At 49.0% G+C, this 26495-nt stretch overlaps 1 protein-coding gene across 2 annotated transcripts in view; it reads left to right on the top strand.

Annotated features, from left to right (window-relative positions):
- Nucleotides 1-26495, top strand: part of Megf11 (multiple EGF like domains 11) — a 206974-nt gene that overhangs the window by 34891 nt on the left and 145588 nt on the right. For both annotated transcript variants that reach the window (XM_052188048.1, XM_052188046.1), the window contains one exon: nt 9761-9853. In XM_052188048.1, the coding sequence (XP_052044008.1) occupies nt 9781-9853 (73 nt within the window). In that variant the 5' untranslated portion in view covers nt 9761-9780. The remainder of the gene's footprint in view (nt 1-9760; nt 9854-26495) is intronic.

Here is a 26495-nt window from a genome sequence, read left to right as displayed (position 1 = left end):
TCCTGCTGACTTGTGTTGGCTTGGCTGAGGCCTGGCTGTCTCTGCTAGGTCATGCCACTGCTGCTGTTCTGTGTTTGCAATCCCGACACTACTGAACCATTATTAAAATCAGACTTTGAAAAAAGTTAGACAACAGTGGGGTGGAATTTTCAGCGCTAGATCTCCAGATCAGGAGGGTTTGTGCCCGTCAGAGCCTTGCAGCACTGCAGGGAAGATGCTGCTTTCCTAAACTTGACTGTTCATCTCCTGGAGTAAAAAAAAAAGCCAACTCTATGTGTGCTGAAAAGTGGAGCCTGCTGACTGGGCTCTCCTTGGCTGAGGAGGGAACTCAGGGATTGTGATTACAAAGTACTGGGGGAAACTCATCTACAGATCGTTTCAGAGGTCTCCTGGAGAGTCCCATGTCCCCCTCCACAGACATACATACATGTCATATAGGGGTGTGTGACCTTGGCTATGGCAGAATCATTAGCTAAGCATGTCACTTCAGAATTGGCACTTGGCCCACTTGGATGGAGGTCATTGTGTTTCTAAGCACAATCCAGTGACAACCTGGTCTGTGGCTCATGCCAGGAATGCTAATGTTGGGTTGATCAATGTGCTTGGGGCACAGGGGAAAGGGGGGTCATTGGAAGCTCCAGAAGCCATGGAATCCCGAGGCCACCGCTGGGGCTTTTCTGTCCTTCACTAGGTATGGGGCCAGGGAGCATGGACGTTGTCTTTATTTGTCTTGACCTTTTCATGTGAGGGAATTTTATAGTTTCATTAACTAGTTAGACCATTTGCAAGAAGCCAGGCAAGATATATTACCATGAGCACCCTGGGGACTCGTGGGTCGTCTCGGGTGGAATGCTAATAGAATGGAGAATTGATTCAAGGGGCTCTCCACCATGAGGGCCAGCCAGTGGTCAGGAAGGGTCGGTGTTGCCTCCGGAGCGTGTCTGCTGAGGAGACCCTGAGTCTGCCTTGAGTCTTTGCTTGGTGCCAAGCTCTCACCCTGGGACCCAGGTTCCTGTGTGAGCTCCTTCTTCCCCGAAGACTGCCACTCCAGCTGCCGCCTGCACCCCAGAGCACATTCCCCACACGGAGCAGCATTTCCTATGTGTGTACACACATGTTTGTATGCGTTCAGCTCTCACTCCCTCTCTTCCTCTCTCTCCCTTCCCCTTTTTCTCTCCACCCCCCCCATATACTCAGTGGTGTGTGTGTGCACGGGTGCATATGTGTGTACACATGCATGTATGGGTGGAGGCCATAGGATGCTGTTCCTCTGGCATTGTCTACCTTCCCTTTTTCCTTCTTTCTTTCTTTCTTTCTTTCTTTCTTTCTTTCTTTCTTTCTTTCTTTCTTTCAAAGATTTATTTACTTATTTTATGTATATGAGTACACTGTAGCTGTACTAATGATTGTGAACCATCATGGGGTTGCTGGGAATGTGAATTCAGGACCTCTGCTCCCTCTTAGCCTGCTAGCTCCTGCTTTAAGATTTATTTATTGTTATATCTAAGTTCACTGTAGCTGTCTTCAGACACACCAGGAGAGGGCGTCAGATCTCATTACGGATGGTTGTGAGTCACCATGTGGTTGCTGGGATTTGAACTCAGAACCTCCAGAAGACCAGTCAGTGATCTTAACTGCTGAGCCATCTCTCAGCCCCCCCACCCCCACCCTCACCCCTGTTTTCTTTGACATAGCCTCTCACTAGCCTGGAGTTCACCAATAGGCAAGGCTGACCAGCCAGTGGGCCCAGGAATCTGTCTCCCCAGCACTGGATTATATCCATGCACCATCACATCTGCCCTTATTTACATGTGTTCTTGGGTTTGAACTCAGGTCCTCTACTAAGGTATCTCTTCACTCCCCTCAAGCTTCATTTGAATTATCCCCAAACCAAAAGCTGCTGTACTAGAGCCCTGCACACCCAGAGCTAGAGTGGCGGCGGGCCATACCCCCACCCCCTTCATCCCATATTCCATACAGGGGAATGGAGGTCTGGAGGAACTCCAGCTAAGTTCTTATAGCAAGTCAGCACCAAGTCTGGTACTGTTTCTTGTCTTTCTCCACCTGAGGTCCAGGTGGCAAGGCGGCATGTGGATAAGCTGCCGTTAGCATCATGCACATGTGTGGGCTCAGACCTTGGCATGGCTCTGGACCAGATAGGCTGCCAGCAAGAGACAGGGGGCTTAATAAAGAGGGAGAGTGTAGTGAGAACGGGGTTGTTTTTACAAAGGCGAGGAGAGGGCTGCAGAAGTCACTCAGTCAGTAGGGTGCTTGCATGCTACATCCAGCATCCTGGTTCTATCCCCAGCACTGCACGAACTGGGTGTCACGGGGTGCACTGTAATCCCTGCATTTGGGAGGTGGATGCAGAAGAATAATGAATTAAAGGCAATCCTCTGCTACATAGTGAGGTTAAGGTCAGCCTGGAGTACATAAGGGGAATAAGCAAACATGGGCAGGGAATGGAAACTCCTAAGAAATGGTATAGCATCTGTCTGAGGCCCTCTGCTATCCTTCAGGCCTGAGGGCTCCTCAGGACCTTAGACCCAAGGTGCAACCTCTCTTCCTGTCTTTTGTTGGCTGTTCCCATGGGCTGGACCCACCCAGAGGCCTGAGGTGCTGTCCATAGAGGTCATCTCTGGGCACAGGGGGAGGGTAAGAAGGGGTGGAGACATCCCGGAGGGGTCAACACCAGCTTGTAGTCTTGATATTCCGGAAGGCACAGTGTAGTCCTGATTTGCAGGCGAGGGGTTTGTATCACTGACAGGCCGTGATGCAGACGCAGGTAGGGGAGGGGTGGTGGAGACAAAAATGTCTAAAAAGGCTGAAGGAGGGGGAAAAAAAGGCATGAGAACTTTATGCGCTCTCTTCCTAGCCAGATGTGCAGGTTCCCAGGACCTCTCAAGGGCATTTTCCACTTGGCAGAGGCCCAGAGCCCAGGATTTGTGCAGGGTAGGGTTAGTACCTGACAGAGAGGAAGGACTGCTTACACACTCATTTCCTGTCACACTCACTGCAGTGACTCGTGCCACGTGAACCATTGATCACAGCCCAGGTCTTCAATGACTCTTCCATGTTCCTTGTCTCTAATCCCCAGGGAAGGAGAGGGAAACTAAGTACTAGGTCTGCATAGTAGCTGCTGTAAATCCTGCTGCCTGGCTGGGTCTCCCTGGTTCCCTTGGGTGGGCCAAAGCTAAACTGACTTCCTTTCAGATTTTCTATATGCTTTGGGACTTGTTTTATTGTCTGGAGAGTTAGTTCATCATAGAATAGAGAAAGAGGAGGGCGCCTTAACTGTCCATAGGTTACTTTCATCCAATCAGGAACCTCCAGCAGCACAGGCTATTCCCACATACAATGCCTGGGGTTCAATGTTCTGGGCCCAACTGACCATCTGTTTGTGGAGAACTTCTCCACACAGTCCTTACTGTTCAAAAGCACATATGGAGATATGTAAATTAATGGATGTACCTGTGTACCAATAAAACTTTATTTACAAAAACAGGCAGCAGGTCATCCAGTGCTATTTGCAGAGGAAGGAAAGAAGTTCACTGAGATGTCTAGAGAGAAGCATTGCTAAGGTCTAGGAAAGGGAAGCAAGAGGGACAAGAGGAGTGCATGCAGCTGTCTAGGTATCACCTGAGGCAGGAGGACACCTGGTGTGGTGTCCTTCAGATGTTGTAGGAGTCTGCCTTCAGATGTTGTAGGATGTAGTCCTGATTTGAAGTTGAAGTCACGGGGCTGAGGAGGATCGAAGGCTTGGTGTCTGGCATGGGAGCAGTTGTCTCCTCTCTCCTACGCTATAGCCCACACCGCTGTCTTTTCCAGCCACCTGGCCTAGGGACAACTCGGAGACTGAATGACTTCTCTGTGAGCTTGTCCTGAGGCTGAGCTCCCTGAACGTGCTTCCTGGATCTCTGCTGGGCCAGAAGAGTCTGGGGCCCACAGACACCGAGCATCTGCTGAGTGAGGGCTTACCAAAACTGAGAAGGGAGTGGCCTAGATACCCCGGGGGATAGAGACCCCAGAGGGGATCTCCCTGAGGATAGCATCTGAGAAAATTATGATAGTGAACTCCCCAAAGCATGCTGGGTAGGCCTTTGGTTGGGTTTTGCAATTAGTTTGGGGGTAGTATTGCTTTGATGAAACACTGTGATAAAAGCAACTTTCAGAGGGAAACATTTATCTGGCTTGCTCTTCCACATCACCGCTCGTCAGGGCTGGAACCTGGAGACGGGAGCTGATGCGGAGGCCATGCAGGGGTGCTGCTCACTGGCTTGCTCCCATGGCTTGCTCAGCCAGCTTTCTATAGAACCCAGTGGTACCAGCCCAGGGAGGGCACCACTCACAGTGGTCTGGGCCTTCCTCCATCAATCACTAATTAAGAAAATGCCCTACAGGCTTGCCTGCAGCCTGATTTTTATAGAGACATTTTCTTAATTGAGGTTCCCTCCTCTCTGATGACTTGGGTTAGTGTCAAGTTGACGTAAAACTATGGAGCACCAGATGAGATACTTGTGTGAAATCTCCAGGCCCAGCTTATAAATATAGTAGGTACTCAGAAAATGGTAGCATACGGGAAATGGCAATATGGTAGCAGCTGTCACCTGTCTTAGACATCAAGCCCAGATTCCATAGTATAATGCCCCCCCCCCCCACACACACAGGTGTATTGATCCTGTGTGTAAAATGACCATGAGAATGTGAGGGGTTTAGATCTCATAGTGTACATACACAGTCATATGTGAGGATCCCCCCTCTCTGTGTGTACGTGTGTGGGTGTGTGTGTAAGAGAGAGAGAGAGGAGGGGATGTGAGAGCGTGAAGAGGCTTCAGCAGTCAGCAGCTCTTGGTTTTGGACACTTAACTATTTGCGGGGTGTTCATCTAAGAGTTTATTTATGTATCACATTTATTTATTTAGTGGGGTGGGGTGGGGGAGGGGCATGCACGTGCCACAGCACATTTGTGGAGATCAGAGCTCCATTTACAGAAGTTGGTTCTTTTCTTCCACCACGTGGGTTCTAGGGATTGAACTTACGTCAGGTTTGTGTCCTTATTTACTGAACCATCTCAAGAGTCCCAAAACATTTCATTTAATCTTTTCAGCAGCTATGAGGTGTTCAAGGCATGAAAGGGGGTCATTTGCTTATGGTAGTGATGGAGTAATAGTAGTTGGTAAATCTCAGATTTAAACTTAGGTTATGGCCCTCTCTCCCACCTGGGATCTGCTAGCAGACCCCTGCAGACCACTTCGCATGAACTACAATGAAGGATGGGAGTGTGCGTGCTTGTGATGTGATGTGTGTGGTGTGATGTGTGTGTGTATGGTGTGGTGTGTGTGTGTATGGTGTGGTGTGTGTGTGTGTATGAGGGAGTGTGGTATGTATGGTGTGTGTGTGTGTGTGGGTGTGTGTGTGGGGGGAGGTGGATGATGTGGTGTGTGTGGTGTGTGTGTGTGTATGGTGTGTGTGTGTGTGGTATGTGTGTGTATGGTGTGTGTGTGGGTGTGTGGTATGTGTGTGTATGGTGTGTGTGTGGGTGTGTGGTATGTGTGTGTGTATGGTGTGTGTGTGTGTATGGTGTGGTGTGTCTGTGTGTATGAGGGAGTGTGGTATGTATGGTGTGTATGTGGGGGGGTGTGGGGGGGTGTGGGGAGGTGGATGATGTGGTGTATGTGTGTGTGTATGTGTGTATGGTGTGTGTGTGTGGTATTTATGTGTGTGTGTATGGTGTGTGTGTGGGTGTGTGGTGTGTGTGTGTATGGTGTGTGTGTGTGTGGTATTTATGTGTGTGTGTATGGTGTGTGTGTGTGGTGTGTGTGTGTGGTATGTGTGTGTATGGTGTGTGTGTGGTGTGTGTGTGTGTGGTGTGTGTGGGGGGGTGTGGTATGTGTGTGTATGGTGTGTGTGTGGTGTGTGTGTGTGTGGTAGGTGATGACAAAGGCTTGTGTCACAGGATGATACCCTTCGAGTCGTGAAAGCGAGAGTCCCTGGCACTGCTCTTTATCAATTACCTCGATCCCCACAGCCTAAGGCCTAGCTTGTCACCATCCCCCACTCAGTGCAGAGAGGGTTGACCCAGAGATGAGGTGGGCGGAGCCACTGAGTAACTCCCGCAGGGCAAGCCCCTGTGTCCGGGGTGCCAAGTGCTCTAACTCCACCCACCTGCGTCTCAGCAGCAGCGTCCCCAGCGTGCCAGGAGGATGGCAGTCACTGAGCAAGACTGGACAAGAAGGCAGGGAGAGGGGGCTGAGGGAGAAGACATTCAGATTTCTTACTAGGGCTAGAAGTGGGGGTGCTGCCTGCTCCCCTTGACTTGGGGCTGGTCTCAGCGAGTGTGCACCGTGAGCACGTGGACATGCAGTGGGGAGAGAGTCTTGACTGAAGCCTCCTGGAAAGCTGCAGGAGCCAGACAGAGGGAGTCAGGGATGGCAGTCAGTCCTTCCAGAGGGTCAGCTAAATGGCCTCAGGAGTCAAAAAAGGAACCTGTTATTTTAGGGACAGGTGCTGCGTGAGTCCCAGGCTTCTGTGGAGGGGCTGCTTATCATTGGGCTTCTGGGGTTGGAGTTATGCTGCCCCAGTCCCAAACCCAGGCCCGACCCAGATCCAGACTCAGATTCAGTCCCAACCCCAGGCCCAGATCCAGACCCAGACCCTCACTCAGACCCACACCCACACCAAGGGGGTCATGGCATCTTAACTTCACTAACCTTCAGGTGACTCTCCTCTTCTCTTTCCCCAGGTGTTCAAACAGTAGCCCAAATGCCAGATCTAGCAATTCCAGCCCCAGGTGTTTGTCATCAATATTTCAGGATTCAAACATCTGTCTAAACAACACCTATGAAATATGAATGGATTGAGGTTTTAACAAGCAGATAGTGTGGGCGCAGCAGCAGGACACTGAGGAAGAGAGGGAGAGGAGGTTTGGAGGGAACACAGGGACCATGGCCACATCCCCACAAGTGGGTCTGGGACATGTGAGTGACTGCCCTGCATGCCTGGGCTGGACACCAATGTTCTGAACACAGCGAAGCTAGGGCTTGTGGCTGCTGTATGCGTGGTGGCGCTTGACAACTTGGAGTCAAAGCCCCTCCATCTGCAGGGTGCTTAGGTGTGGAAACTGGCCATGGCCTGTCTCGAACTCTCATGGAGCCCACCCCCCACCATGCTGTGTCTCGGTCCTTCTGTCCCTTCTCCTTAGCCAGGATAGAGAGAAGCTGAGTCTGAGCCAAACAAAGGCTCACAGTCTGAGCACACTCCTCACTACCACCTCCAGTGGCCTCCATCTCCAGGAAGCTCACCCTGGATTCCTGACAATCTGACAGCCCCTATGTACCTGAGATAATGGGCTCTAGAGCCTCAGTTTCTCCATGCATACAATGCAGGGGCAGGACATGATGTCCTCTTTTCTCTGAGGTGACTTCCATCCCCAACACCCTGCAGGTTTAGAAGTTATAAAAGATTCCCACTACCTCGGCAGAGACCCCAGGGTCAAAGTTTAGGCTTTCTGTACTCGGAAAGCAAATAGCTGGCCTTATCCTGACTAAGCTGACAAGCTGTGATCTAAACAGGCCCAGCTGTGCATCTCCCAGGGTCCTCAGCCTGCAGGGATAGTGACAGAGGAGAGAACAGGAAGGTCAACACTGGGAGCTGGCAGGTTCTAAGCAGCTGGCACGGAGGTGAGGAGGAAGAGATGGGCACCTGCTTTTCTGTGCGTTCCAGGGACATAGACCCATCTGAACCCATGTAGAAAGGGTTGGCATAGTCTCTGCGGCTGTAAGTGGAGTTGGTCCCCAGATCCAGAGTCAGCCTGGTTCCCTAGTCAGGGAGCTGGGGGAGCCATCCCTAGGGCCCTCCAGGACTGGGGCTGTGCATATCCTTAGCACAAACCAGGGTGTTCCTCCAAAGTCACTTGCGCGGATTGTTTAGGGGCTGGCTGATAAAGACCTCTGACCTGGTGTCTCCCTGCTTGGGAACCTAGACAGAGCTAAGGCAGTAACTACAGAAGCAGTAGCTCCAGGACTAGCATCTGAATTAAGGAAGGGCTAAAAGACCCCACACCCAACCATAACATGGCCCATCGTCACACCAGAAAGCACATGCTCATATACTAGGCCAGGCAGGTGGGTCAGTGGTAGCCACTACCACTAGTCTAGGAGGCTCCTCAGCCCAAGCCAGAAACAGACAGCAAGATGGATTCTCACTGCTTTCAGAGTAAAAGCCCTTTATCTCAAGCCCACCCAGGAGATTGACAGGGTTGATGATAGCTGCTGATTTCCCGAGCTTGCAAAATTAGTGGGGGTAGCTTGTGGGGTTTTTCTGTAATTCTTGGCTGATGGATTAGGTGGTGGAGCAGATCTCTTGGGGAGCAAAGGGTGACCTTGGAAAATGTGGATTCTATCGAAAGGGGAGAGCAATAACCTCCCTTCCTCACCCAGGCTGTCAATAAACCTCCTCAGTGCCGGCGCGGTGGACGGAAACTTTGCTCACTGCCTAGCCTGGCGGCTCCGGGGCTGTAGCATTTGACTGCGTGATAAGAAATTGCCAGGCACTTTCTAATTACAATTATCATCATCGTGGATGTCTCTCTTAATTACTTTCTTATAATTAGCTGTTGCTTTTCCCCCTCAGCATTTGTATACTTTGCAGATTTGCTGACATTTGAGAACCCCAAAATAGGGATGTTTGAGGAGGGGGGCAGGAAGGTGGAGGCACGGTGTCTGCTTTTGCCAGGCAGCCTGCTACAGGAGGGCTTTAGTGTGGAGAATCTGGAGCCAGCAAAAGATGAAGGGGGCAGGTTTGCTGAGCAGATGTGGCAGGAGTTTGGGAGCCTCGTGGCTCTAGCACTGTCTGGGCTCCACAAATCAAACGCTGAAGTTTTTTTATATTTTTACCTTTATTTTACCTTTAATCATTTATGTGTATATATGTCTATCTCTATGAGTATATGTCATTTGTATATGAATGCCGGTGAAGGCCAGAAGAAGACATTGGATCCCTTGAAACTGGAGTTACAAAGTGGCTGTGAGTTGCCAGATGTGGATGCCTAGAACTGAACTCAAGTTCTCTGGAAGAGCAGCCAGTGCTCCTAACCACTGAGCCATCTCTCCAGCCCCCCACCCCCACCCCCACAACCATTCCATAACCATTTTTCTTTTTCCTTTTTCTTTCTCTTCTGTCTCTGTCCCTCTGTCTCCCTTTGTCTCTGTCTCTCCATCTCTTTGAGACAGGGTTTCTCTGTATAGCCTAGGCTGGCCTCAAATTCATCTTGAGCCTCTCACCTTAAACTGCCTCCTGGCCTCTCAGGTATGCCTCACCACAGCTAGCCTGAAGGGACTGTGCTTTATATAAGTCTTGTCGTCCATGACTAGACTCCAACTTACTGTGTAGCTGAGGATCACCCTAAGCTCTTGATCTTCCTTCCTCTACCTCCTGACTGCTCGGATTAGGTGTGTGATACCAAACATGGTTTATGAGGTGCCGGAGAGTCTCTGTCAACTGAGAAGATATTACCAAAAAGTCAAGGTTGCACTGTCTTAGGTTGGTTTCAGTTTAAGAAGTGAGGCTGGGGCAGACACAATGCCCTCTTGTCAGACACATTTCAGAGTTAAACAACTCAGGTCATATTAAATTTGATGTTTATCTGCCAAGCCAAAGATACACCTGGAGCAGCCTTAGCATCAGGGAACCCTGACAAAGTGGCTTCTGCTCTGAGCCCAGAGTTCTCACTGTCTGCTTTTCTCCCCTCCCATGCCCTCAGCTCTGTGCACTGAGGAGTGTATGCACGGCCGCTGTGTCTCCCCCGATACCTGCCACTGTGAACCTGGATGGGGAGGTCCTGACTGCTCTAGCGGTGAGTCTGGGGGCTTTGGGTTCTGACATGGGAGGGGGTGGTGGCATATGCAAGATTATTCTTGTGTCAGATGGGGATGAGTAGGGATGTCAGAAAGAAGCCAGTTGCATTTAATGAGTGAAAACGTTTGTTGGGGTCAAGGGCTCTAGGGGTATGGAGAGGTTTATGGGGGGGTCTCTGAGGGTTGTAAATGTAGAGAGTTGTGGGGGTCAATTGAATAGGGTTTTTTTTTGATGACCCACCTCTATATATGGTCTTTGAGAGTTGGGATGAACTTAGGATGTTATGTGTGCCTGTGTATAGATCCAGGTAGTCATTAGGCCTGGTCCTTGGTTTGCCTGGTCCAGAGACTCAGTTTCACAGGTATCCATGGGTGTGCAAGGGGCTGTTAAGTGAGGCTGGTAGCTACCAGGATATCTTTATGTTCCCTGCAGTAGGAGAAAGGGACAGCGCTAGGGGAAGGACACGGTGCCCCTATATCTTTGTGCATGGAGTATGCCCATTTCTTAGAGAAACCCGCCTGGTTAGGAGACAGGCACACCTGTGGATGACCCAGTGACCCATACCAGCATGGTACATTTTCTTTGTTGTGGCACTAGTACCCTAGGGGATGTATGTATGTATCAGCCAAAGCTTAAGAAATTCGCTGCCAAGGGTCCAGCTGAATCCTCCTCCACCTCCTCCTCCTTCAATTGGCTCAGATCACCTGCTTTCACAGTTACATTCTATAACCAGTCAATGGCTATTTAATGCTTGGTCCTATTGGCTTTTCAGAGGCTTTGAATAGTATTGGACCCCATTTATACCTGCTTTGAGTTGAGGAAGTCTTGTTAATGGTGACTTGGGGTGAGAATATACTTATGTCAACTCATTACAGCTCTAAGCCCTACTGTGTGCATCTTGGGGAGCTACCCCTATGTCCCTTATCCTACAGAGGCTGTGACCATTGTAAAACCTTAGAGACTCAAGTATCTTCGATTGGGCCTTCCTTCTTGCTTAGCTTCTTTAGCTCTGTGGAGTATAGCACGGGTATCCTGTATTTTATGACCAATATCCACTTAAAAATGAGTACACACATGCATATTCTTTGGGGACTAGGTTATCTCACTCAGGATGATATTCTCAAGTTTCATTTATTTGCCATTGAAATTCATGATGTCTTTTGTTTTTAATAGCTGAATAGTATTCCCTTGTGTAGATTGTGGGTCTTGAAGGAGATTAAGAACTCCACAGGAAGACCAACAGAGTTAACTAATCTGGACTCTTGGGGGTCTCAGAGACTGAACCACCAACCAAAGAACATACACAGGCTGGGCCTAGGCCTCCCCACACATATGTTGCAAATGTGCAGCTTGGTTTTCATGTGGGTCCCCAACAACTGGACTGGGGGCTATCTTAAAAGCTATTGCCTGTACATGGGATATATTCTACTAGCTGGGCTGCCTTGTCTAGCCTCAGTGGGAGAGGAGGTACCTAGCTTCACAGAGACTTGATGTACCAGGGTGGGGATATACGGGGTGGGGTGGGGGTAGAGGGTAGGGTTGGGGGGAGGTCCCCAATTGCCTGGAGGAGAAGGGGAGGGGTATGGGGGAAGTATTGTGGAAGGGTGTGACTGGGACTCAGACAATGAGTGGGATATAAAGTGAATAAGTAAAAGAACAATTTAAAAAACTGTAAAACAAAACAAAAACCAAAAACCCAAAAACCCAAAAAGCCCTTAAAGAGGGGAATGGTGGGTTCACACACATTGGTCTGATACAATGTGTGTGTGTTTTCTCCTGCTTTCTGCTGGGCTGAGCAAATCTAGTTGTGGTCTTTTGATATGCAGATTTGATACACAATACCTTTGTCTATGTCTGGCCAGGGCATTAAAAACATGCCAGCCAAAGGAAGGGATGGATGTGGCTTTGTCTAAAGTCTTAGTGACTCTCTTGGATCGGGGGCAGAGGGCATATCTACTTGGAGCTACCAAGAAACCCTCTGAAATGATTGTGGGACCCCAAACGGCTGCACAGTCTCCTTTCTACCCATACCACTGCCTTAAAGAGATGCTGTGGCAGGGAAGAAAAGCTAAGCCAGGGAGAATGACCCTGAGGGATGTGCGAGTTAGTGTTCAGCCAGTTTTCCTGTGAAATTGAATTCCAGGAAAGCACAAAGGGGGAAATGGCCAGGGGCATGTCCTCTGTCCCTGCTTCCTTTGGTGTAATTTTGCTGACTGTGGATCTTTCGGTTAGAAACATCTGACTAAAGCGGGTGAGCCTGCTGGGCTGGGCCTGCCTGCCTGCCTGCCTGCCTGCTGCTGCTGCTGCCTCTTCCCAAGGGTAATGGTGGCCTCTGAAGGAGGAGATGAAGCCTCAGTCTCTTACGTGCTTACAGTCGGCTCAGTGCTGTGTAGGTCTGGGGAGCCTTTCAGACACTATCTTTGTCATCTCTAGCTTGTCGTCTGGTGGCTTTTGATGAATGGGATTCGATGGTGTTGAGCAGGTCTTGCACCAGAATTAGTTTACCAAACCCTGGGGTTACTTCATAGAGTAACACAAGGATAATTCAATCCCCTGTGCATCATGGTCAGACCCAAAGCTTGCCCCCCTCCTCTAAATCCTCCTCCTGAGCTGAGGGCCATCATCTCTGGATGACAACTGGTTCACCTGTTCCCTTGGATCTACTCAAAGGCATATCCTACCAGACCCAAAGAAAGTCCTAAGAGATGGGGGTTCTGGATGAGTCCCTTCTATTATTACTGTGAGCAAATACCCAAGAGAGACAATCTGAGAGGATGAATGTATTTCAGCTCACAGTTTTAGGGAGTTCAGTCCTCAGTTGCTTGACCGAATAATCATGGTGGGAGGAATATGTAGAAGAGATCCTCTACTTCACAAAAGACAGACAGACAGGAAGGAAAGATGCCAAGGTCAAGACACCCACCAAGGACTCAGTCCTTGTTACCCACTTTTTCCAACTCATCCCCACTTCCTAAAGCTTCTGCCAACTCTTAAAGCAGCGCCACCAGCCAGGAGAGGCACATGTCAGTGCACAATGCTGTGGGCTACTTTCTACTCAGTCCATAATGGCCCAGCTCCTTTGGAGGGAAAGCAGCATATGATTAAGGGAATGCGAAGATCCTCACTTTGGAGCATTAGGTGTGTCAGGCTGAGGGTGTTCCAACCTTGACTTGAATCCTTCCTGAGACAGGAAACTCACTCCGTCTTGTGCAAGCTCATTTTGACCATTGGGAATTCCTCCATTCTCCCCAATGGAAATATGTCTGTGCTTCCTACTGGTTGGTTCTTGCTCCCAGGGAAGACTAGAGCAGGCTGATGGATTGCTGTGATCTTTTTCTTGGCATGCCTGGAATTTCTCCCAAGGAACTCATTGGACAAGGCCACAGGCTATGGATATGGAGTGAGCCACCCCAGATCAGAAGGTAATAACCATTGAGGTTATGAGGAAGAAACAAGGGGCCTCTTCCCACGGTTCAGCCATTCTGTTATTACAGGACAGCCATTGATCACCCCCCAGCTTTTCTTCTCTGAGATATCTTATGCGACATTATTTGTGATGCCTCCCCATCTGTGCCTGCGGCCTTTATTTCCCTTAAATTATCATCCCTATAACCAAGCACATAATGACATGCTTGTGAGACCAGTGTTGAAAGAGAACAGCATTGCTACTGTCAGTGGTGCTGCTGTCGACTGCTCTTGACCATGCACTGGACACTTTCTCGTCTTCTTATTTCATCTTCACGGCGTCCACAGGCTGAGAAATTATTGGGCCTATTTTGCAGACGGAAAAGACACAGCACAGAGAGGCTATTAGATGTTCTCATCGACCCAGCTAACCAGTAAATGGTGATACCAGATCTAAGTAAAACCCTGGGTCCCCAGGAAGAGTGGCAAATGTTTGTAACCAATGAGCTGTCTCCCCTGCACCCTGAAATAGGCTTTCACTATGAAAGCATAGTTACTCTCAGGAGAAGGAAGAGTCTGTTTATAAGCTTTGACCCCAAGACACTGTTGCCAAGAGAGGAATCAGCTGGGAAACACAAATTATTATCAGATTTGATCTAAGAGTTGGAGCCTGCTTGTGTTTGTAGACATCCATCTGCCTGCTCTGCTGCACACAGAGAGGGGTGTCTCTCCAGGTGCACAATGAGTTCCTGAAGAGCTCTGGTTGGGTCTGTACATGAGATGAGAAAGCTTCAGGTTGTCTTCAATTGGAAACACTGAGCTTGCTTAGTTTGGATTTTTTTCCCCATAAATTTTTTAAGTTATACCTGTTCATGTTAAAAAGAAAGATCAAAGTTTACCAAGAGCATAGATTCTGGGTCTCAGTCCAAGTTCACCTGTTCTGGCCTTTGGATAGTAGTAAACACGGCGTTTCTCTGACATTTGCAGGTGGTGCTGGCTGAACCTGGAGCCCGTGTGTGTGCTAGCCCAAACCTAGTTCTTTTAATTCAGTCCCAAGTTGTACACTCATCTCCTTGTCAATAAGCATTAATCTCCTTTAAATTTTTAATGGCTGTCTAGACTTCCATTCTGTGGTTTACTAAGTGTATTTCAGTAAGCTTGTCTGGTAAGTGTTTAGGTTGTTTCTGATTCTTCCCTGTCACTGGATCCTTTGGGCCTGTTAGATGTAGAACTTGGAATTTTTCACAGTTTAGAAAGTACAAGATGCATCTAGGCTGGGACTCAGTTGGCAGAAGGCTTGCCTGGCACTTATTACCGTGTGTTTATCCCTAGCTGTGTGAACCAGGCATGTGGGCAAAAGCCTCTGACCCCAACACTCCACAGGTAGAAACAAAAGGGTCATCCCTGGCTACATAGTGAGTCTGAGGCTAACCTGGAACACATGAGACTCAAAAAAAATCAATAACAAAAAACCCTTTCAATATGCTATTGGTTGACCCTTTACCACTAGGTATACCCCAAAGCCAACATATGCCTTAAGAAATCCTTTGACCTGTAGTTGATGAAAATTCCAGAATTCAGAGCAGGGGCAGAGGAAGCTGACCTTCCTTGAGGAGGAACCTGAACCTGAACCTGAGCTTGGCTCTCTGGCAGGGGCCTCCCATGCCCAATGTGTACTATTTACTCTTTGAAACTTACCCAAGGCAGCTGAGTCTCACAGACACCTCTTTGTTCTAGAAGGGTGTATGAGGAGCCAATGAGATGGCTCAGCGGGTGTGGCTGTCCACCACCAAGCCTGACAACCCGAGTCTGACCCCAGAATCCACGCAGTGGAAGGAGAGAACAGCTCTTACACGTTGTCTTCTGACCACTATATGCATGCATGTGCACATGCGCGCGCGCACGCGCGCGCGCACAAACACACACACACACACACACAGAGAGAGAGAGAGAGAGCGAGCATATGAGCAAGCACTTGGCAACTCTGTCATGTGTGATGTGTGCTCCTGGTCTGCAGCCTGCTGCAGCATGAAACAGCGTTGTTTCTAAGTGGCCAATGACTGATCATAGCCAGTGACATAAAGACAGTCACCGCAAGTCACTTCCCTGAAGATTTCCCTCTATGCAAATTTTGGCTCAGACCTTCCAAGAATATTTTGGGGAGTTTTTCAAAACCTTGGGATTATGTATGTGTGAGAAGGGCCCAGGGTCCTGGCTGAAAATGCCAGAGCCATTCTTCTTGCACCTGTCTCTCCCTCTTCCCTGCCGAGGCCCAATTTCTTCTGGGGATAAATTCCCGGAAGTGTCAGGGAAGGATGTAAATATCCGTCATCTGGTACCTGCCCCTGCCCTGCCTTTTGCAGCTGCCAAGGGATCGAAGGATTAATCATTTTGACAGTCCTCAAGGGGACAAATCTGGCTCTGAGGCGGGGATGGGGCCTCTCCGTGCTTTTATAGACTTACAACCCCACTGCCTAATTTCTTTAAGGGCCATCACTGATTTCTTTCTGTCCTGTAGAGGAAGGAGGAAGACAGGCCCGCTTTATGGATTGTTTGGGCTTTTCAACCAAGCAGTATGGGAAAATGGAGTGTCCACGTGCTTGGCTATAAACCTGTGCCCCATGTAATGATGAGCAGGACAGGACGGGACGTCAGTTTATACTGGATAAGGACAACAGAGTGGCCCTTATTAAATTGCACGCGGCTCCCGCGTGGAGATAAAAGGGGAAAGAAGTTTTGCTATATTGAATATCTAGCTTTTTAAAGTAATTAGGAATATTAAAGCGCTGACAATGATTGAGATAGAAACATTATTCATAACTTTTATTTCCGTGCTGGGCAATGATCCAGTATATTTCATTTATGAGGTTTGAGCTGTAAGGAGAAGGATGTGAGCCAATTCCTAAATTAAATATGCCCTGTTAACTTTTATAAATGATGCCCCAGAATTAACTTGGAAGTTTAAGCTTTCATTGTATTATTTAATTATTGTCTTTCCCAGGCTCTGCTTCTCTGTTCCCATGGTGCTTTGGAATTTGGGTTGTACACATTACAATGGGATTTGGGGTTTGGTCTTAGGGATCCCCAGAAGAGGTGTGTGGGATCAGAGTAAAAGCGGCTGCTACTAGTCTCCCCAGAACTTCCCTTGCCTAAAGCTTCCCTTCTGTTTGCCTGTCTCAAGGAAAGCCTCTGGCAAGAAATGCTCAGCCGTGTTCCACTAGACTCTCAAGCTCCTCCTGCTCTGGAATCCTAGGGCTGTTGGTGAGGTGCCTCGCAGCCCTGAGGAGTGACTGCTGCAGCAGGACCTGCTTCTGCCAAATCCAGTGTACTATCTTGAATGGTGGTGGGGCTAACCTGGCTCGATGTTAGTTTTGCAAATGGAAATAAAATACCAAGCTGGGGGTGTGGCTGAGTCAGTAGAGTGTATGCCTACCACAGGCAGACTCTGGCTCTATTCCCAGCACCGCCTTAAGCTAGCTTGGCGTTATGCCTGTTATCACAGCACTCAGGTGCTACAGGCAGGGGGATCAAGAGTTCAAAGTCATCCTCAGACAAAATGAGTTGTGTGGGATATATGATGTTATCCCAAACATAATTACAATTAAAATTATAAAAGGAAAGAAAAGGAAACCCCTACCACCTCCAACCTGTGTCCATGCTCCCGAATTAGCTGCGGGCCTGCTTGGTTACACAGACTCTCAAGCTGACCTTTAACAAATGGTGGTTAAAGTACGAATGGTGTAAGAGTCACCATGGTAAGCATTAATGTAGACATCACTTTTTCTGTTATCAGTGCAGTCATGTGGTTGTGCAGTTATCAACACTGACCATCCCCAGAACCTTTCCTCTTCCTCAACTGAAACTTTGAAGGCATTAAACAGTAACTCCAAACCTCCCCTCCCCACCCCACAGCCACCATTTTCCATTCATCTTTTTTTGAGGGGGAGGGGCTTAAGACAGGGTCTTGCTATGGAAACCTGGCTGGCCTCGAACTCACAGAGATCCAGTCTCTGCCCCCACAAGTGCTAGGATTAAAGGTGTGTGCCACCCCACCACACCCAGCTCCTTTCTCCCCAGCTCTGACTGTCTTATTCTTCATATAAATGGGGAAAGAACCTTTTTGCAACTGACACATTTCATTGCACCATAAAACCACACATGTCAAAGGGGGCTCTAGTCAAACTAAAGTGGAACCATTTGGATGGGGGACGATGTTTGCAAATCTAGTCAGTGATAGTATCAGCACCTATAAAGAAGAAGGGTCAGGAGCAGAACTCTGTGGTAGAGAACATAGTTAGCATGTGTGAGACCCTAGCTTCAAATTCCTGCATGGCAAAAGAGAGGAGGAAAACACAGAGGAAAAAGACAAGAGTCTTAGAAGATCACGTAGAGATTGATCCAAGAAAATAAAGAAATGGTTAACAGGTACATGCAAAGAGAAACAATACCACCCACCACTTAAAAAATGCACAAAACCCAATGTGATGTCATCTGGGACAGAATTCAGCTGGTATTGTGCCTGCCTGGTATACAGAGCCCTGGGTTTGATCCTCAGCATGCTTAAACTGGACACAGAGGCAGGCACCTGCAATTCTATTAGTCAGGATGCAGAGGCAGGAAGATCAGGAGTTCAAGGTCAACTTTTGGTTGTATAGTGAGTTTGAGGCTAGCCACCAGGCGAGGGGTGGCTTTAAAGGTTCGTGGAGAGGTCTGGGGGGGGGAGGGAGACGGAGAGCTAACCTAGATCTCCCAGACTGGTGAGTGCTTGTAAGGATACTTCAGCAAGCCGTTAGGACTTGATGCCCTTTGGACACTGCATCCTGGGGGATTCTTGTCTGCCTGCAGCATGTGCAGCTGTTGGCATAGACTCTGCTCTCACTGTGCCCTGTATCACACTGGCACAACGGCAAGGGGAGGGACAATAAACATTGTGGCCCGTGGCATAAGCCCTGCCTGGGTGGTCCTAGCCAGGGTGGGGGATGTGCAGTGCGTGCCTTCAGTCTTCATTTGTAAATGACAATTAGCCTGGCAACTCTAGAGTTGGGTAATGCATTTCCGAGGACTCAAATCTCAGCCCCAGCTTGGTGGCCATGGCAGCGGGAGGAGAGGGCCTTCCTACTCATCCTTAATGGGGCCTCTTTGATCCTGTCCATAAAGACGTAGCCCTCCAATGCTTCTTGCTTCTCTTCATTCTCAGCCTAGACAGGAGTAGGGAGGCATGGAGACCGTGGGGGAGAGTGTCCCCTCCTGATGCTTCTATTGTCCCTCAACTGCTGTTGAGTCCTTGGTGGCCCAGGTATGAACTGGTTCTCCTCACAAACCCAAGCAGAGTGCAGAGCATACCGGGCCACCGGGAGGCCAAGGCTCTCTCCCGGACTGCTTCTCAGTACACTGAGCTGGTGTTGTCAAGGCTGAATCAACTTTAGATGAATGCGTCTCAGAGCAATTACCCCGCTGTTGTTCGCTTGGCTCTGCCTAGCTTTTAGCCCCTTGCTGATCCAGCACGGGCGGCCTTCTGCTGGCATCTGCTGGGCCTGGGGGCCTTCCCAGGATGGTGGGTCCTGTGTCAACTCCATGCACTAGTGCAGTCACTGTGACAGGAACAGAAGGGAACTGTGGATGGCAACAAATGTTTTGTCAAGGTCTGAGAGCAGGAGGAGTTGAGAGCCCCCACACACCCAAAGAAATATAATATGGAACAGCAAAACAGCAAAACCTAGGGTTCAGCAGCCCGGCCACTCACTACCTCAGCAGCTCCATACACTCCTTCGCACAGTTTCATCCGTGTAATGCACCATTCCTGAGCACCTGCCAGGGGCCAGCGAGGCCGGGGGTCAGGGATAGGTATCACTATTGAGGAGGGTGCGGCTCCCATCTTCAGAGAACCTGAGAGGAAGCCAGAACTACCTGCACAGAGGCAAGGACGACTCAATGTGCGTGCCTGTGTGACCATGTGTGGAGGCCAGAAGTGTCTTCTTGGTCTTTCTCTACTTTATATATTGATATAGAGTTTCACACTTAAACCCAGACCTTTCCTGTTCATCTAGTCTAGCAAGCCAGCTGTCCCCAAGGGTTCCACCTCTGGATCCTGAGCACTGAGATGTGTGGCTTGTCCAGCATTTATGTGGGTGCTGGAGCTCTGGACCCTGGCTTTCACATTTGTCCTGTAAACACCTTCCCTGTAAGGAGTTCTTCCCAGTCTGGACTTTTGTGGAAAAGGAATCTAGATATCTGATAAAACCATCATGAGAAGCAGTGGAAGGCAGAAGTTGGGCCTATCCCCTGTTCCCCATTTTAGAAGCAGAGAGTCCTTTAGAGGAAGGTCCAGGGAGGATAAGCAATGGCTGAGAGTCCCACAGCCAAGAGCTGCCAGAGCTCTGAATCTGGTTTTTTGGGTTTTTGAAACAGGGTATCGTGATGTAGCCCAGGGTGGCTCACAATCCTGTGGCCTCAGCTCTAGCTGTTATCACTGGATGCTGTGCTCACAGGATGACCATCTTTCTGGCACTTTCCATACAGGTGAGACAAATGGGAAGGTTGGCAATGAAGAAGCAGATGAAAAAGACCGGAAGTGGGCTGAGATCTCACCTGGCCCGTGTTGTGGGTCTCTGGCAGCTGGGGCTCCACAGCACGTGTGACAAGGCCCACCTGTGGGGTCTGTTGGCCTCTCCGCCCGTCTCCCTCCTGGCTAAGCCTTCCCGAAGTCTCAGCCTCTCTCTTTTGGTGATACCCAAGTCCAGTGGCAATGCCCAGGAAGCCCTTAAGGACATGTACTGGTTCCTTCCCCGTCAGTCTCTCATGGGTGGCTTTTTGGAGAAGTGCAATGTGAGAGGGAGCAGATGACGGGTGACCTGTGTTATAGAGTCAGGTGACAGGGTGGGTAGGGACAGCTCAGAGACCGCTGATGGAGGACTAAAGACAACAGGCCCTCCCCTTCCCTTCTCAGTCCTGGGGTGACATGTACCAGGAAGGAAGGGAGCCCTTCCCACAACCCACTGCTCCCACAGGGAATGACCAGACTTAGTCTGTGCCTGCCCCACTGGCTATAGGCAGAGGGGGGAGGGGAGAGGGGAGAAACTTCTTAGGATTTGATTTCCTCACACATGATACCTGCTTCCTCTCAAAAGAGGGGGTTCTGGAATTGGAGTCATGTCGTGGGTCATATCCTGAAAGCTGGCTTTTTGTACCTGTTTGTCCCAGAAACTGAGCATCCTAGAGTTCATCCGTGTGACTTGCTTGTTAGAGGGAATATTGGTGATAAAAAAAAAAAAAAGACAAAAAAAAAAAAGACAAAAAGACAAAGAGGGAGGCATATTCCACCCGACTCAGCTCTGGCCATCTGCTCCCTGAGAACAAAATTAATAAGTGACACACAGGGAGCCTTGAGCACTGGAGAGTGGGAAGGGGAGGGGAGTCTGCCTCAAATGTGACAAAGGCAGAGCCGAGTGGCAGGAGCCAAGCTGGCATAGTCACGAGAAGCTGGCAGCCGGTGTCCACACCCCTCCTGAGCTCCACAGGGTTTGTAAAGGACAGGACTCCCTCCCCCCATACACATAAATGCACTGCTATGTTTCCAGGGTGCCGTGGGAAGCATGGTACTCAGAGGAAGGAAGGAATCACTACAACTGGGCTGGGTGCCAGCCAGGTGTGTCCAGCAGGCAGGGGAGAAAGAAGTGGTCTCTCTCTCAGCCTAGAGGGCTGGGATAGAGTGAATGCAGCCCCAGCAGGCCCTGAGTTTGCAGTGTGTCGCTGGAGATAGATATGATCATCGGCCCAGCCTCCCCAGTTTGTGAGTGGTGACCAGACTCTTTGGGTTAGGATGCTAAGGCCCAGGGCGATCAGGTGCTCTGCAGTGGGGATTGGCTAGGTGTGTTCCTGCCAGTGTCAGGCTTTATACGGAGGCCGAGATCACACTGGGTTCCTCTCCTGTGTAGCCTGGCCTCCCAGCTCATACTCAGAACATATTTCCTGCACAGTCCTGTAGCTGTTCACCACTGCCCTCCACATCATTCCAACAAGGAAACTGAGACCTCTACACACACAGCTGGCTAGCGGCAGAGCCAGGCTTTGAGCAAGTCTCTGTAGATCACACTCAAACTCTCAGCCAGCACCTCTTTCCAAGACTCCGTCATCTCTCTAGTCCTTCTGTACTTGCTGATGGACAAGCTGTGAAATACCACAGGGCCATGCCACTTGCTGTACTCTATGGCCTATAACAAGGACACAGTTCATCAATGACCCTTCGGGCTCACTCACGACACATGCCTGGTTACCACCCTGTTGTCCCTCAGTCTCACGTTTCTTGACTTCTTCCCTTGTTGCTCTGACAGAACACCTGAGAAAAGCAGCTTAGGAAAGGAAGGGTTCTGTGGGGTTGGTGGCAGAGGCAGGCAGACCTCTGAGTTTAGAGGCCAGCCTGGTCTACAGAGCTAGTTCCAGGACAGCCAGGGCTACATAGAGAAACCCTGTCTTGAAAACAGACAACAAGCAAGAAAGGGACTAATAAGAAAGGAGGTGTTTATTCTGGCTCGCATTTGGAAGGTGCAGTCCGAGGGGGCAGGGAAGGCATTATGGTAGCCGGCCGAGGCAGCTGGTAACATGGCATTCACAAGCAGGAAGCTGAGTGCTGAGTGCTGGCACTGGGTTTGTTTTTTTCCTTCTCCTTCATTCTGGGAGCCTTGTCCATGGAGTGGTTTCACCACAGTTAGGGTAGGCCTGCCTCAATTAACCTACTCTAGAAATAGAAATGTGTCTCCTAGGCGACTCTGTTAATATAGATCCCATCAGGTCATGACCAGTATTGGCTATCCTACACATTTTCTCATTATTCTCCTTTTTCTTATCTCCCTTTCTTCCATTGGCCTGAGGCCAGCTCTGAAGCCAGGGCAGCATCCACTGAGCCTGTATCTGGTGTGGTCCGCAGTACCTGGTGCTCACTATTTAACTGAATATGTTCAAGCTCCCTCACTTCCTGCCCTGAGACTTCCTCCACAGTGGGGCTGGCATCTTACTCGTCTTCACAGCTCTGAGCTCTCATGCTGCCTGGCGCAGAGTGGACACTTTAGTGTCTTTAGTGAGATCCAGTGGATTTGCTCTTCCATTTGACTCCACCCTCTTAATGTGGTGGTGAGGGAAGAGCGTCTGGCTCTGTAGGAGGCTTCCACAAGAAAACACACAAGCAAAGCAAAGTTTGTTACTTGATTCTCCCAAGATTATGCTAAGTTCCATAAGCATTATGCCGTAAGACTGGACTCACATGGGTCTTTCTGACGCAGCCGGTATGACTTGTAGCTAGAGAGAAAAGGAAGGTTCTGGGAAGAAAAGAAGCAGAGCCACAGGGACGATACAATTTGAGGTTTCAATGGTCCAGATGGAACAGAGCGCCAAGGCCCTGGGAGGACTGGGAGCCAGGCCAATGTGCCAGGCCAGGCTGGATGGTGTGGTGCTCACACACCACGGCCTAAGAGCTTGAATGTGACTCCATGGGCAGGGCAGCTCCTGAAGGTCCATTTTGCATCAGTTGAGTCTGAATTACTTCCAGGTGGGACACCCCTGCCTCTTTCTTCTTCCAGGGGACTTGTGATCAATTCTGGACCTGGATATGGGAAGAAGGGAGTCTGTTGAATGCTGTAGTCTTGGCTAATCCTTCCAGGGCAGCTGGGCCATGTCCTCTTCCCCCTGTGCCTGACTAGAGGTGACCAAGGGACATATGGTAGCTCTCTTGGCATTGGGTGGGTAGCAGATTGGATGGGGGAGCCGATGTGATTAAGAGTTGATGAGTGGATCTGGGTAGAGAATGGCCTGGAAAGGCCAAATGGGCACATCTTATCCCGACACCTTCTGCCTCTGTGCTGAACCGGGGACAGAGACCTGATGGTAGTAAATGACCAACGGAAGCCCCTGGGGGGCAGCCCTATTGCCCCCAGGATCTTTTGCCACCCAGCCTACAACTTATAGTTAGCCACACCTACTCCTGGAGTTCTCACATCCAGTGAGAATCCTAAGCAGGCAGCCACTGCTAACAGTGGTATAGTAGTGGAGGCAGAACTGGGGAATCCGTCACCCCTAATAGGAAAAGCCCATTCTGGCAGTCTGGGTAATAGGCCTCAAATTGAATAATTAATAAAGTTATAAAAATATGTCTACTTTATGGCCAGAATAACTCAGATTCAATTAGAAGCAATTATTTCTTGTAGTTATACCACTTGGAAGTTTTCACCAACGTCTTCATGAACAGCTCTAGCAGCAAGACAGGATTCCAGGTTTGAGTGCCTGCTTGAGAAGTCTGCTGAGACCAGCTCTTGGTGGCTAGGGTTTCTTTCAGCTGAAGACCTTCCATCTTTCTATCCATCCACACATCACCCCATCTATCAGTTCAACTAAATATCCCGGTCCACCATGTATCAGTATATCCATCTATCCATCTGTCCTTCATTCTGTCTACTCATCTGTTGATCCCATCATTCATCTTTTCTTCTATGTGAACAGTTTTTGTCCATACACCCAACTACTCACCTGTTCATCTACATCCATCCATCCATCCATCCACCCACCCACACATCCATCCATCATCCATCCACTCACCCACACATCCATCCATCCACCCACCCACACATCCATCCATCATCCATCCATCCATCCATCCATCCATCCACCCATCTACCCACCCATCCAGTTATCTGTTCATCCATCTACCCAATTAGATATTTCTTTCTTTCTATGTGTGCTATGTTCTGAGCATAAGAACCACTTCCTGTCAAGGAGCTCTCAGTGAATACAAGTGACCTGAGCCATAACAGCTCTTTTTTCTGTGCTTCCACAGAGGTCCTGATGTTTTTTATCATTTTTCCCTTCATCTTTTCCCCTCTAGTCCACAGATATAGATGATACAGATATAGATATAAGGTACACATACACATGCTATGACTTAAACCTGCTCTTGACTAAGTTGGTTTCAGTGCACTTGAATGCTTAGAGATTTGCTGGCTTCGATATATCCAGTGTTCTGGTCCTAACCTTTGATTAGATAGTAGTCAGAGGCATATATCTGGCTCCACCCTGAGCCAACTTTCAGGAGGACGTGAGATGAGACACACTTTTTTTTTTGACATAGGTAAAACATGAAGAGTCAGTGTGACATTGCGTTCCTAAGGATGACTGGCATCAAGAGGCCTGGAACTACTTCCTGGGGTCTTATACTTGCTGCTCAGGAGACTGGACTTACGTTTGATTCTGAGTCAAATCTCCCCATACTTTGTAGAAGTCCTGTAGGGAATCCTTCCTTAAACCCACTGTTCTTTTTGCAAGGGACAGATATTCTTTCTGGTGTCCCTGCCTAAACAAGGGATCTTTTCTTCTTCTTTAAGTTTTATTACATTTATTTATTTTGTACATGTGTGGGAATAAATGTATGTGGGCACAAGTCCCATAATGGAGGCTAGAGGACAGTTTGTGGGAGTTGAGTCTTTTCTTCTGCCGTGTGGGTGCTGGGAAATCTTTCTTAAGAAGGAAGGTGCTGACTCCTGAGAGTTGTCCTCTGAGCTTCACATGCGCACTATGGGATACTCTCTCTCTCTCTCTCTCTCTCTCTCTCTCTCTCTTTCATACACACACACACACACACACACACACACACACAAAGTAAAAAACTGAAGTTCTAGAAAGGATGAAATAGTGAGGGTGTGGGTTGACAATATAATTTAAGGGAGCAATTGGTAGTCTTAAGCAAATATATTAATAATAACTAACCTCAAAGTATCAGGCATTGCAAAGCCATCCCTACCACAGTCTAGATTAATAAACAACTCCATAGCATGTCCCAGCACACACATATACACCCACTGATATTTTTAAATCTCTTCTAATTAATTTTTTAAAGTGATAGCTTTGACCTACTGTATTGATTTCATGACTTTCCTCTAGATTCCCACCCACCATTTGCTCCAGGGACCATCTCTGGCATGCACACCCTGAATCATCATTGGTAATGGAGAAAAGCCGCTCGCAACATAGAGGCCCCTTAAGAGGCAAATGGATAAATTGTAATATATTCCCACAAAGGAGTCTCCACAGCCGTTAAAATGAATGAAGTTGTGCTCTGACTGTCTGCCTAGATGAATCTGAAATATATCACAGTGGGGAGAGGAAAAGCCAGGTGCGGAGGGCTACATACATAACATACAGTATCACTTATGCAAGTTTAAAAGCCTGCAAAGTAATGAGTGTATTATTTATGGGCATATGCATATGTAGTAAGTATGTGAAAACAGACATGAAAAGAACAAAGAATAAAGCCAGGCTCCCTGGGGAGAGAGCGGGTGTTTGGGGAGGGAGCTGGTGTTTGGGGAGGGAGCTGGTGTTTGGGGAGGGAGCTGGTGGTTGGGGAGGGGGCTGGTGGTTGGGGAGGGAATGGGTGGTTGGGGAGGGAATGGGTGATTGGGGAGGGAGCTGGTGGTTGGGGAGGGGGCGGGTGGTTGGGGAGGGACCCGGAGGGAGCACATTCAGCTGTGTGATGTTTCACACGGTGAAATAGTGAAATACTGTCAGTTATCTGAAAGGGAGAATGCTAGGTTTTGTTGGGTGTACATAGTGTTTCCATTTTCTCTAAACTTCATCAAAACATTCCTATGCAAAAGGAGGTCATTGTCACCTCGTTTGGGGGCACCCGAGCTCATATGGAAGAGTAGGCTGGGGAGAAAGGTGTTATTTTTGCTCAACTCAGGTGCTTATTTGGTTTAGTTCAGCAAGAGTTTATTGGGCACCTGTTATGGGTTGACCATGGCAGGTGTGAAGTGGGGGCAGTGTCAGCAGGAATGGGGTAGTATAGAACTCAGCAGGGGCACAGCTGCCCACCCATCGTTACCATGGAAAGTAGATGGGAGGGCTGGGAGACAGCTCTGCGAGTCAAGTGCTTGGTCATATAAGCATGAAGACTGAGTTCAGACTCTTGGTACCCACGTGAAAGGCTAGACATGGTGGTGCACAGTTCTAATCCCAGTCCTAGTGGGACAGAGACAGGGGATCCCTGGAACTCAGCCTAATGGGGAGCCTGAGTCCCAGTGAGAGGTTCCATCTAAAGAAACAAGGTGGGTGACTTCTGAGGAAGACACCTGAGGCTAACCTTTGACCTCCACATGCACCTGCACAGGTGTACATACATCCCTCACAGAAACAACACACACACACATATACACATGCACACACACACACACAGTCACACACAAGTGCACACACAC

This window comes from Apodemus sylvaticus, chromosome 7, assembly GCF_947179515.1.
Source record: "Apodemus sylvaticus chromosome 7, mApoSyl1.1, whole genome shotgun sequence".
Classification (NCBI taxonomy): Eukaryota; Metazoa; Chordata; class Mammalia; order Rodentia; family Muridae; genus Apodemus; species Apodemus sylvaticus.
Note: the sequence above shows the minus strand (reverse complement) of the source record. Positions and strands in the feature narration are given on the sequence as shown.